Here is a 14,267-nt window from a genome sequence, read left to right as displayed (position 1 = left end):
TGCTATTGGACGGTTGTGGTGAAGTGTATTTTGTGATGGAAATCTTAACATGTTTATTGTGGAAATTATTAAAGAGAAGAGAAGAGGTAAGGTGTTTTAATTCTGTTTTCAGTGACTCGGGCTGAGATAGTTTTACGGCTCTGAAAACAAGATAGTTGACAACCAATGATTTTTGGGCCAGATGGTGATGTTACCATGCATTAAGGTACCGGTCTGTGCGCGGTCTGTGTGCGTAGGTTTTCTGTAAACACAATGACTCAATGTTAGGTCTGATTTTCTATTGATAAGAATATCTAAGAATGGAAGGTTATTATTAGTTTCCAATTCAATGATAAAATGTATGTTAGGGTGTATAGAGTTTAAATGTCTAAGAAAATCTACTAGGGTTTCTTGACCATGAGGCCAAATAACAAAAGTATCATCGACGTAGCGTTTCCATAACTTTGGTTTTAGATGAAAGGTGTCGAGAGCTTTCTTCTCAAAGTCCTCCATAAATATAGTCGCGATGACTGGTGATAGTCGAGAACCCATAGCTGCTCCCGACGTTTGTTCAAAAATTTGACCGTTATATATATAAGCATTTTTCAATTAAGGTTTGGTTCCAGATTCTCGGATTTTAATATATATGAAATGATGTCGAGAGTGCCAGGAATAGGAACTTTGGTGAAGAGGGATTCTACGTCGAAACTAACTAGAATATCTTGTATACGAAACTGTCAGTTTTCCCTGTAAGGGGTTTTAATAAGGAAGCTTGATATTTTGTTAGAGGATATGTTGGAGAACCAATGGTGCTGACAATAGGTCGAAGGGGTAATCCTGGTTTGTGGATCTTTGGGAGTCCATAGAGAAGAGGAATTTTAGAGTCGTGAGGGGTAACAAATTTTTTCACGGAGTCTGATAGAGAAGAAGCCTTAATAACAAATTTAATCCTACCGGTCACCAATTTGGAAATCAGTCATCCGAGACGGTGTTTATGGCCCTCATTAGCACCCCCCTCAAACATAATATAAGCAGGTACAGAGCAAAATACAAGCCAATTTCAGTCAAGCTCTGATGAAGGCAACAAGGATGATTGGCGAAACGTCAGCAATTTCGACTCAGCAAAAACCGACGCAGGAGGAATCCAGAAGTTTTGTAAAAAGTATTTCTCCACAACTTAAAAAATAGATTTACCTCACTCAGTAGTTCTTGTCCTCCTTTCTGTGTCTGAAATGGCGGCCGATGCTTCAATAAATTTGTTAACAAATTAAGTAATCCTATCAATCCATCATCTTCAATAGTTCTATACCTAGTTTCTAAATAATCTCTAGATAACACTGATTGCGCAATTTTTGAAGTGAGTTCGTTTATGTCTATTACGCAGTTCTGAGGATCTTCAATGCTTTCTCTCACTATTTCTTCTGGCAAGCTGTCTACTAATCTATAAAATATATAGTTTGGTAAAAACAAATATACCTTAATGAATAAAACAGTATGAGCAATGTACTGAGTGAATTAGACCTAACACTAAAGTATGAACATCAACATTTCAAACCTAGACAAAACAATTTAATTGACTGAGTTAACACTACACAAGTGGCAATCATTAACACTTGGATAATAGGAAAATAACGTTTTTTCTCAAGTGAACTTACAAATGATTATCGAAATAACTTACCTTGAAACTAACCAAAAATAGTCCCTACAAGCTGGGCCATAAGGTTCCTTTCCTTCCTCTGTGGGCTGCATTGATTCTATCTTTTGTGGTCTCATGTTTTCAGCTTTGGGAAGATAATTCAGTAACTGCGCCAACATTGGTGCTACAAGAACATGTTCCATATGCTCTCCATTACTTGAAACCCCTAAACAAAGACGATAGATAGCTGAACACACTTCTCTTCTAACCGCTGGTTCTGGATCTTCAAGAACCAGCCTGAAAATATAATGTTAAAATTAGCGTAATTTTTCTCTGTTTAATATAAATTTATAAATATATTAACGCCCAATTCGGAATTGCTAATTACTGGTGGGTTAGATAAATAAAATGTGAAAAGCAATATGAAGAAAAACTACTCCAGTGAATTTAGGCAAATTCATTTAATGCGGTGTAAATATTAAAAAGCTAAGTTAGATCTTGGCGAAACATTTGCGAAGTTGCAATCACAGTTCAACAAATGAAGGGTTGATATCAGGTAATAATTTTCTTTGTCAAAAAAGAATCTCAAAACCGATAATTTGTACTTTCACTTGAATAACTTTCTTTCTAGAAAAAGTTCTGCTAGTAAATTGTATAATATTTACAGATACAGGTTGTTAAAAAAATATAATAAAATGAAATAAACCCACAAAAATTATTTTTTAAAATAGATTTTTTAGAAATTGAGGTAAGGTTATATATTGGTAAATTTATATTGATATTGGTTATTAAGATCAATTGAACTTAAAAATCATAAGGTTTAATTGCAAAATGAAAATGTTTAAATACCAATTATTCAAAAACTTTCAATATTCGAAATATGCAATCTTATACAAATGTTTAATTCTAAATGAGTAATATATATTTAAAAACAATTAGTATAAGTGTGGTAAACGGCATTTAGGTCACAAGTTTATTTAGCAAGAGCGGATCACAGTGAAACCAGTGTTTAATAAAGTTTAATAAACAAGTGACTTAAAAAGTTGACCAAAATATTGCATACTATATTTTTTTTACGACCATTAGTTTTTGAGTACATTTTTGCAAAACACGAATACATTCACTGACATGACCGTCAGAATTAATAAACGTCGAAATTCTAACCCTGCGGTAAAATCTCCGAAAACATCCGATTGCTCCCAAACCCTTGCGATAATATAGCCGAGGTGGCTCGCGTCCGTGGACAACGAAGCTGACGTGATAAAATGACACTTTCCGCACTCTAGATTGCTGTATAATTAGGTAATTTACAGAACAGAAAAAAGTGTTTTCGGCGATTTTTTTCAATTTTCTTTTTTTTTCATCAACTTGTATCATAATTATAAAAAATTAGTTACCCATATTTGTTAAATCGCATTTTTTCTACAAGAAAAGTTACTTAATTGACATTTGTAGGAAACAGTACAATTTATAAATAAATCTTAATAAAAGAAATTATTTTGAACTGCGATCAAAATTGGAGTTGCAAACTTTATTTAAATAGAAACTCTTGCACCTGATTAAAATATTCTATATATATATATATATATATATATATATATATATATATATATATATATATATATATATATATATATATATATATATATATATATATATATATATATATATATATATATATATATATATATATATATATATATATATATATATATATATATATATATATATATATATATATATATATATATATATATATATATATATATATATATATATATATATATATATATAATGTATAATATATATATATATTATATATATATATATATATATATATATATATATAATATATATATATATATATATATATATATATATATATATATATATATATATATATATATATATATATATATATATATATATATATATATATATATATATATATATATATATATATATATATATATATATATATATATAATGTATATATATATATATATATATATATATATATATATATATATATATATATACACTTCGAACACTGGTGTTTTCGGAGCGCAGGCATTGAAGATGTCAAGTGAGATTTTGGCGAAACGTCTGCAGGATTCCAGTCGAGAGTTCAACAAGCGAACGGATGATATTCCGGAATATAGTGTCATCACATTTTTCCATCCGTGAATCAATACGTGAGAATATATATATATATATATATATATATATATATATATATATATATATATATATATATATATATATATATATATATATATATATATGTATGTGTGTTCTTTTCAATTTCGATAAAATGCAATAATTACTATTATAATGATTATGAAAATTTGAGTGTCTTCAATCCAAACTTACAAGCTCTAAGTTGATCTTAATTTTTGTGAGATTTTCAATATTTACAACTTTACCTCTGCATCCAAACAGAAAAATCTTCGGAATCAAATAATCCTTGTCTCGCTTCTTCACTGCAATGTAACCATGATACTAAAAGAGACATAGCGTAGTGGATGACCTGCGCTCTTCCCCAAAACCCAGTCTTATACAGGTTTGGATCTTTTGGTGATGATGCTTCTTTCAAAATACTGGTCAACTTAGGCATAGTCATTTGAACATTCACCATTAATAACATAGTTTCATTTAAACTAGGTATAACTATTTTATCATTTCTGGATGATCTATGTTCATGAGGCAAGTGTTCAACTCCTAAAAAACACAAAATCTTCAAGAGATGGGCCAAACAATCTTGCTGCCAGTCGCTACAATCAGCTCCGTTTCTTTGCAGTACCCCGGACATAAAAATGTCATATAAATATCGAAGTCCTCCATGCTGAATGAATTTTCGAGTCCATGGTTGACCTTCATCTTCCATAGATTTACTTTGACATCTAATGCTTAATGATTCCACAATATACAAAGAATACATTAGTTTTTGAGCGCTTGAAGGATCCAACAATTCAGATAAGGGTGTGTCCAGCTGTTTAAAACCTTGAAGCAACTTTGGACTAGTTGGCATAAGACTCAGTATGTCCCACACTCTCCTACTTAAAACTTGCGCTTTGGTATGTGGTATTACTCTCCCACCTTTAACAACAATTTTCATTGAACTTAGGGTATGCATTAAAGAAAACAATTGTTCAAAGTAAGTTGGCTGTAGTAATAAAAGAGTTGGTAAACTATCTCTTGGAGGCGCAACTTGCATTGAAGGAGCATCTAAAAACTCCCTTTTTTTCATATTCCTCGACATTCCCACTGATATGTAGACCATTTGGTTATCTTTAAAACCCATTTCTTGTAGCGTTTTTTCATCACAGTCTATAGTAAGCTCCTGGCCTTGGGTAATTATCCTAATCCATGTATCTGGACTTTTTTTAGCACTAAACAAGTTTTGATTATCGGAATCATCCTGAGTTTTAATTTTCTGAACTCCTTCATTCCATTTCACAATTTCAGCTCGTAAATCCGCAACATAGTCTGATATTAATAAATCTAGAAAACATCTTTCAGAGGAACTACCAGATTGAACAATTATTCTGATTAGAGTGCTTGATTTTTCGCCCAAAGATGCTGAATGGCTTCCTATAGCTCTACCTTCCAATGCCCATTTTCTTAAATGATAGGCATAACTAAAACAGAAATAAACAGGTACTTTTTGATCCACATACATAATGTGTATTTTTCTTATTTCTTATTTGCAAAGATAAAAAAGTTTTTTGCATTACTTCACAATGCATGTGTGCTTTGTTGAAAAAATTAAATGAAATTGCATTAGTTTTTACGACATACTATATATGCGCTAGTGAACTTGGCATACGTGTTTCCATTTTGAATTTAAAGACAAAAAAAAATGATATTGCTCGGGAAATTAAAATATCCATTTGAAAAACACGGTAATTGTAATAAATTGAATATTCAAGAAAACCAACAAACACTGGACACACTGTTATATGGGCAATTCAGCTTACCGTCTTCTAAAAGTTTCTATATGAGTCTTCATGAGCAAAAGTGCCCTTTGGATGCACAACAATGAAGCTTCTTCATTAGAACTGCTTACAATTAAATCTTCTGAAGCTGCTTTAAGATGAGTCATACACTGCGCTACAAACTGACTTTCATGTTGAAGATTTTGACCCATATAATAACTGTTGATGTATTGAATCGAAGCCATACTAACATCTACAATAAACACAATATAAAACTTAAGGGAGTAGTTTTTAAACAAAATATTTGCAAAACTGAAGAGCATTAAAATATTGCCGCAACTGTTGATGTGAACTTTAAATATTTATTTTACAGCGCATAACTATTTTGAATTTTACTAAAAAAGTGGCAATGGCAATTATTTGTATGTAAATGTAAAGCCGCTTTACGAAACAACACCAAGAAGAACTGATCTGAATTGACACATTTAACCAATAATAAATTTAATATTCACTTCCAATATCTAGACCCTGGCATGTCTGATAAAAGGTGCGGGAAACTCAAGAAAATAAAAATTGCTCAACTTTACCGGTGCTATTGGCTTTTAATGCTATTTTCCACATATGATCCATTCCTATGTTCCCATTTTCTTTGTCCCCTTCAGTATCCACATTGCTGGTCAAAAGCGTATGTAGACTACACAAGTGTTGAAAGAGGCTTAGGCAAATCATACTAAATTTTTCAGGCGCCAAACTTGGGAGATGATGCAAATATAATCTTCTAAGTGCATCAATCTTCAAAGCATGAAGTTCATTTGCTTTGATTTGTGATAACAACCAACTAAACAGCTCATCTGCGCACTCACTATCATGTGCAAGACATTGCCACAAGATATCAACTTGGTCTATGCTTAACCTAGAAATTGAAAATTCAATTGCTCACATTTTCCAGTTTTTGTTTTTATTGTGGGATATCTCAATACTCAACTCGACTTTCGTTATGTTTTTTTTAAAGAAATACCCTGTATGTATTTTTCAAATTTTGTTTGCGGTTTTTCAAAAACGTGTATTTTTTTAAATAAACATATATAAAAATATATATTTATATCGACAATATACAATGAGTCCCAGATTCGGTTCACAATGTGTCACAGATTCGCTTCTCTATACAGTGATCTCCGCGCCTATTATGCGTACAGCAAAGGTTAAATGGGGAAAGTTTTAGAGGAAACTTAATGCATTTGATAACCGGTTTCAGCTTTACCATCGGTCAATTGGTTTGGAAAATATCGGCGAAAAATCGAAAATGTGATATTGTTGAGACACTTTTTAAAGACGAGTAAGGTAAGCAATCGACTTTTGTTATCTCACAACCCGCCTTAACTTTAATTTTTCTTATGGTCTATTTTTTAATATGTCGAAAGAGCGTAAAATATCCAGTTTAGCAATGTCTCACAAGTGCACAATAGTATATTATGCAACAAGTGGGATAAATGTTTTTAGGTACATTTTTGCAAAACACGAGTACATTCACTGACATGACCGTCACGGAAATGTCCGAAGTGGCTAGGATACGTAGGAAACGAAACTGACGTGGTAAAATTACACTTTCGGCACGCTGGATCCGTGTATACAATTAGGTATTTTACAGAAGGGAGTACAAAGAAAAAAGAAATTTCGTTAATTTAATTAACACTTGAACAACCTACAAGTTTGATAAAAACTGAAAAATAAAAACGTAACAGCAATAATTTACAAGTAATGTAATCTAAAATCTAATTACACAGATTTGCAAAATGACGTCCATTTGCATCCAGATATTTTTAGCAATTGGCGACGATTTTTCGTACAAGTGTACTTTCGTTAATGTTTCTAAATGTCTCCAAAACCCTTTGTCGCATCCAAGGGCGAAAATAATTTTTCTTCGAACCGCTCGCTTAAGTTCCGAACTTGAATATTTTTAAATTTATGATGTTAATAAGAGAAAACGTACTACTTATTACTATACTACTATTTACAAATAATTAAGACCCAACTTTACGAAGTGTTATAAAATCTTTTGTGTCCTTGTGAGACATCACTGAACTGTAAATTTTACACTCTTTCCAAAAATCGAAAAATCTAATATTTCGATCATAATAAAAATGAAAGTTAAGGGGGGTCGCAAGATAACAAATGACGAGATTGAGACATGTCATGCACGCCATTTTACTCCTTCTAAACAAGTGTCTCAACAATATCACATTTTGACCGCTGCTAATTTAACCTTTTTGGATTTACTGTAGAAAAACGAAATCGTAAATCTGAAGCCGGTTATCAAGAACTTCCTCTAAAACTTTCTCCATTGAATCTTTGCTGTATATATAATGAGAACAGAAATCCCTGTGTAGACAGGCAAATCTGAGACACATCGTATTTAAAAAAAGAAGAATTTGCAGACTATGCGAAAAATGTCTGGAAGCTGATGGAAATCATTGTGAACAATTTTTTTTTATGTTTATCATTTATTGCATTCTGCGGATTGTATTTTTTTTGATAATAATGATATAACAATAGTTATAATAATATTAATAAAAATAATAACAATAATAATATGTTCAGGATTAGGATAAATTAGGATAAAATAGAAAAATATTTTCGAAAATGCGAAAATATATGTGTAACATGTTAACATAACTACAGCTGCTTTCTTAAAAAATCTCTTGTGCAAAAATCTTAGTAGGCCACTGGATTTTCATATAAAGATCTATAACATTCGATTGTCCTAATTTAATTACAGGGTGTTTGCAATGCAAAGGGTAACTCAAATGGCCAAATTTTCTGTTTTACCCTGCGACTGTTTGAGAAGGGCACGCATCTTTTGGTTCATAAAAATCGAGCGCAGTTGTGCGACAACCGCATCCTCCTATCTCCAATAATAATAGAGATATCCCGCAATAACAACAAAAAATGGCCACACTACATTGTGTATATAACGCAACGCTTTATGTGCTCAAGAAATCTATCGCTGTAGTGTGATGTTGAAGATTATTTTTCTTTGATTTGATAAAAAAAAGTTTAAAGGTCTTTGATATGGCGCAATTAAGATTGCAATGTAATACAAGGCGCAAGAAATATTGCCCACGGGCATGAGCGGTTGACAGCCAGTTGAAGGATTCATGCAAGACCTTCATGCAATTTCGATCGTCGGCGCCATTTTTTCTTGCCTACATGTTTTGCAATTCTGGGGACAACTCTAGTAATTTTTGTGTTACCAACCCACTAAATGTCCATGTTATGAAATACAAGTGAAAGATTATTTGACTAGTGGTCAAAGGTTTGAGATTAGCAACACTGGTTACATTCAGGTTATCTGTTTGATATTGGTAGTTATATATGTAAGATTTATTGCGCCATGTCAAATGACCAGGAGTTTTACTTACTACATGATTAAATTTACTTACTTGAATGCATTTGATGACACCATTGGAGAAAATATTGCAGATAAAAAATGAAGTCGGACCTGAACCTGCATTTGGTGACTATATAATGGCAAAGATTCATTGGGATTTTCCGTGTAAGTTTTGAGGTTATTAAAAAAGTGGTTCATCATATGGTGCTGCTTTTCTGCCCAGTTTGTAACATGATGCATTTCAAGTCCTCGGAAAGATGTTAAAAGCTTTGGTAACATTCTTAGGGACACAATAACAGATACATTGTTTGCTAGGTTATTCAAGCAACCTGTAATGTGAGTTAAAGAATTAAAGGAAATACGGCGTAAAAGTATACCTTACCTTCAATAAATTTCATACGGATCTCTTTATCTGGCATAAAACATATCAGATTACAAAGTATTTTTTCCGCTTCTAAAGCTAAACCTTCACCCAATTGACAAATTTTATTGTCTTGCAGCAAATCCCATAACAATGTATTACCGGGCTGACATACGTTGTCCGGTTTAAAACTCGCAGCCAATCTTAAATCCATTCTTATTGGAGAAGACGACTGAAAATAAAATGTTGTGAATAACTAAATTACTGGTAAGGGCAAGTAAATATTAAACTACTGACAATTTTTATTATCACATTATTTTGCAGAAATAAAAATCTGGTTTCCCCACCATAAGTAGAAAATTTTTATCGCTGAAGTCTGAGCTATCTATTTAAGCATTAACCTAAGCTAAGAAAAGGTGGACGCATTATGATAGACTGAACAAACTCAAAAAATAAAATGAAAATGTCGATGTCGATAAAAGAAATACCGTATAATGCTGACACTTACACATTGGGAAGACTAATAAATGTTTTATTTAATTTGCCAAGGACATTTCATAATAATGAATTTTTTCTAGAAATGAGTGAAAAACTTTTATGTGTTTATAGCACAAACTAAACTAGTCAGCCCCTTCAATAAGATACCACTCATTTACCAAATGGTGACATAGATATATTTAGCATTCAGATTAGGATAAGTTCATTCAAACTTGCAAAATAAATCTTCAGTAAACATTATCAAATTTACTATAAATCTTATAAAATGCAAATTTTATTATTATGTTAAACAAAAAAATATATAGCTGATTTTAACCTCTCTCGTCTCACCAGGAAGAAAAAAATGCATTGATAAAATGTACCTGAAGCTAAAACAAAATCAATCTTACAAATATAATCTACAAATATTGGTAGACATACCTTTTCAGCTGAATGTGAAATAATATGTAAATTAAGATTAGGATGCTGCTCTGTTAGTTGAGCCAGTTCTTCTTCACATACTGAATCTTCACCATCAAAATCAGCCATATTTTTCTCAGACTTATTACTCATCCGCGAGGAGTAACTTCCTTCAGCATCACCTACAGATAAATAACCATAAGCAAAGCTGGAATTACTGACAATTCTACTAACCTTCTACTTCAGCTTCTTCACCACTCAACATTTCTAGTATATGCCCGGCACTTGGCAGAGTAATATAGTTGCTGCAAGTAGCTTGAACGTTATGTTCTTCCCCACCTAATTCGCTACAAGATGAACTTTCTTCTAAATAAACAGACGGTTTTAAATTGGTTTCAACCTAAAACGACACTCAATGAAATCAACAGATTAATTTAAATAGCGTTTTCCTTAAAAACCTTTTCAACATTCACTAATGAGCTGATCTGAGCTGGTAATACATCAGACGACACATTGTCCTTCAAAGTTTTAACTTCATATTCACTATCAATATCTACTTCACCAAGCGTCTCAATACCTGTTAATCTAGTTGTGCCACGCTTGCTATTTTTATGTCTTTTTGCTCGTGCCTTTCTTAGAAACTTTTTTCTAAAACAATAACATTTTTTATAATAATCTAGTAGTAAAAAAACAATAATAGTTCTCCACAATTTGGATTGTGCACTAAGTTTCATCAATGAGGTATCACTTCATAAATGAGTCATCCAATCCGCACTAACAATAGAATTTATCCAAAAAATTGTATTTTCTTATTTATTTTTACAATAATAACAATCATTTTTAACAACACACTCCATAATTTATAATTCTGTCGGACTTCAATATTCTTTGTCTAATTCCAGAACTATTTTGCTGGTCGTCCTCACATAGTCTTCAGTAATTTATTTTCCAGTTTTTAATCTTCCTTAATTATTTTCCAATAATGCCAACTTGAGGTAAAGCACACGGTCTTAAATCAGTTCAGGATTTCAAAAAAATCTTCAATAACTGTACTGATTTTTTTTCCAATTTTAATTAATATTATACTCCATAAATCCAGTAGTGTTGTGTTGTATTAGTGCTACAATCCTCTAAATTCTAAAGTACTTTAATCAAAGGCAGCCAAAATAACTCTTTTTGGGGATACCATCATTGATGAAACAGAACATGCACAATCCAAACAGTGTAGCCTGAGTTGAAGAGACTACTTTAATTTGTCTAACCACATTCAAGGTATTCACTACAAGCTCTTCAACAAGACATGTCTAAAAGTCATAATAAATGGTTTCACCTTTTCCTGATTTTATTAGGAGTTTCTTCAATATCAGCTTCATCCTGACTGCTACTAGACCCTATAGCTTCTACCCCTTCAGGCAATACACTGATGCTTGATAATATTTTCTTTCTGAGGTGAGCTCGTTTATCACTTCTTGTTTTTACTGTAGAGGGCCATTCCACTTTCTCTTTAATTGTTGTTTTGATAGGAACGCCATCAATTTCGGTATCTGTACTACTATTGCTACCAACATCGCAGTGCACTCTTTCAATCAGTTGCTTCCTATGAAGAAATTTTTAATAGCAATATTTCTTCTATTTCTCGAAACACAAATATATTTTTATTTGATTAACACATTTTGAATCTTTAAAAAAATTGACACACACATAGACGCTGAAAGCTTGGGATCATTAAGTTGGAAACGTTTTGAATTTAGCACTACAGGAGTATGTTAACAACTCTTTGGAAGGTAAGAGTAACAAACGAAGTACCCCAGAGAATAGATAGCGAGAGAAACACAGCTGTTATATTTAATAAAACTAAGGAAAACAGCATATTTGGGTCTTCTTCTTCGGAACAAAAACTTCCAATTCCTATAATCAAAGGAAAACGAAGTTCAAGAGGAAAGCGACTATTTTATTTGAGAAATATCAGTGGAATAACCTGAATTTTTGCGTATTTGGTCGCCAATCATTGATGAAAGCGGCACATAAAGAAATAAACAAAATTCTATTAAACACATCTCCCTCGCATCTCACCCCAAAGGTGAATGTGTTATTCTAATTGCTTTTTCAGTAAACGCTTGCGACGGATTAATTTTCTCCAACGTTCTACATATTCCATGTTCCATCCATAGCTGAATGCGAAGTCACTCGTTTTTGGTTAATTCTAGCTTCTTTTAAGCAAGCGAGAAATTAATTACATACGTCAAATAGTTCGTTTTCCAGTCACCAGCAATATCTTACTCGACGACAGGCATAATATTTATTGCAGATTAAGGCGACATCAAAGTATTAAATACATAACCTAAACAAGGTCAACATATGGCTGATCAACACCACCACAATCAACAACAACACAGCTATCGCAATTCCCGGTTCTTTAAAGACGATTGGACATTGGTTAATATAACTTTAAGAAGTCCCTAATAAAAGTAGCCAATGTGTCACAGAGTTACAGAAAAAAGTCGCTATTAATTGTATATCTCGTGTTTGTTCTGTGTGAGTAGAAACTGATTCAAAGAAAAAAACAAATCATTCTTAAAATGTGGTGGAAACCCACAGTCAACATAAACGTAGACTTATGAATGATTTGGTTTTCATTTTTCATGTTTGGTGTCGCAAATCGCAAATAGCAAACAACTAAAATATGAAATGTCAAAAATTTTAACACTAACACTACCCTAGTTAAATGAGCTAAGGATAATGATTTGCGTTTAGAATATAATTGTGTGTGCGCCCCGAAATATTAGCACTTATCAGATCTCCCGGATACTTTGAAGTCAGTAGATCTGATTAAAATCATTCTTCAGAGCTTGTCGAATACCTTAGATGTCTTTGAAATTAAATTATTTTGGTGTGTGATGCTAACATATACCTTAAATCATCTAAGCATTGAACTCTAACAAGAATTATTTCGATCTGAATGTTTGTTTCCTGTTGCTTGTCACAAATGTATAGAATATTCACTTTTGGATACTTATGATTCTCTTAAAGATAAATAGAGATGTCTAATGAAGACAGGGAACAAACAAATATTTATATATATTTATTGCATTATTTCGCACTAGGCATTTTATAAGGTAGACTTAAAAATATATACCTTGCAAGTTTACAAGGTGGAGGACCATTGCCGTCAGCAACTAATTGGGCAACTTCTTCCTCTTCAATTTCAATTTCTTCACTTTCTGATTTGTGACTCTCTGAATGGCCACTGCTCTCGCCATGTTCTTCATCTGAATTACTGGCATCCAAACTGATACTATTTTCAGAAGATATTGCACACTTATGAAGTACTATTCCCGCGTTCGAAGCTGCTACATTGATCAAACCAAGATCTGAAGTTGAACTTCCTGAAAATTTACACACAACCTATGCTGTAATTGAAGTTTCCATTTTAAATAAATGGACTTATATATTTAGTTCATTCAAAAACATATTAATGTTTTTCAGTTACCTCTCGACCAAACTGCTTTAATCAATGCCGAAGCAAGATATAGAGTTTGTTCTGTGTGCTCTTTAGGCTCCAATCTGGTGAGTAAATTATATAGATGAATTGTTGGAGCAGCTGCTAAATGTTTCACAAGACCCGGCAATAAATCATGAACTGGTTTAGCACAGTGCTTAAGCTGAGCGGCCGTCCAAATGATGTCCATATGCTCGCAGGTGATTCTCCCTTCCATTGCCAGGAAATTCAAAATTATATGGCTTTGCTTAATGACCTGCATATTTCAAAAACAAAAATAATTAACCATATTTCTGGTTTAGTTTAATTTTTAATTTTGTCCAAAAATTACTTTACTTTACTTTTAGGGCGGAATAAAATCCATTATAAGTTTGAAACTTTTAATATACCAAAATATTTTGATCGTTCTTTTCTTATAAAATTTTTAACTGGTTTACATACAAAGGTCTGGGGTCAAGATGTGAAAATATTTGTGACGATTGCTTAATTCCAAAAAATGTCTTAAAATTGGGTACATTCCTCTGATATCTAACCTATCCGCAGGAAATTCATTCATTCTAGTGAATTTT

The 14,267-nt window shown here is 32.2% G+C and overlaps 1 protein-coding gene across 2 annotated transcripts in view; it reads right to left on the bottom strand.

Moving 5' to 3' along the window:
- LOC132696235 (ubiquitin carboxyl-terminal hydrolase 34) overlaps positions 1-14,267 on the bottom strand; it is a 30,603-nt gene that overhangs the window by 12,871 nt on the left and 3,465 nt on the right. The window contains exons 6-18 of one of the 2 annotated variants that reach the window (XM_060660959.1): positions 13,690-13,954; positions 13,336-13,585; positions 11,530-11,796; positions 10,658-10,847; positions 10,434-10,599; positions 10,221-10,381; positions 9,324-9,534; positions 8,994-9,270; positions 6,141-6,466; positions 5,596-5,806; positions 4,042-5,256; positions 1,658-1,912; positions 1,174-1,420 (exon numbers count right to left, since the gene is read on the bottom strand). In XM_060660959.1, coding sequence (XP_060516942.1) covers positions 1,174-1,420; positions 1,658-1,912; positions 4,042-5,256; positions 5,596-5,806; positions 6,141-6,466; positions 8,994-9,270; positions 9,324-9,534; positions 10,221-10,381; positions 10,434-10,599; positions 10,658-10,847; positions 11,530-11,796; positions 13,336-13,585; positions 13,690-13,954 — 4,041 coding nt within the window. The remainder of the gene's footprint in view (positions 1-1,173; positions 1,421-1,657; positions 1,913-4,041; positions 5,257-5,595; positions 5,807-6,140; positions 6,467-8,993; positions 9,271-9,323; positions 9,535-10,220; positions 10,382-10,433; positions 10,600-10,657; positions 10,848-11,529; positions 11,797-13,335; positions 13,586-13,689; positions 13,955-14,267) is intronic. The other variant, XM_060660964.1, reaches the window with a different exon arrangement.

The sequence above is a fragment of the Cylas formicarius genome, unplaced genomic scaffold (genome assembly GCF_029955315.1).
Source record: "Cylas formicarius isolate icCylForm1 unplaced genomic scaffold, icCylForm1.1 PGA_scaffold_10__41_contigs__length_53128322, whole genome shotgun sequence".
NCBI lineage: Eukaryota > Metazoa > Arthropoda > Insecta > Coleoptera > Brentidae > Cylas > Cylas formicarius.
The sequence above is the reverse complement of the archived record's forward strand: the minus strand, read 5'-3'. Positions and strand labels throughout refer to the sequence as shown.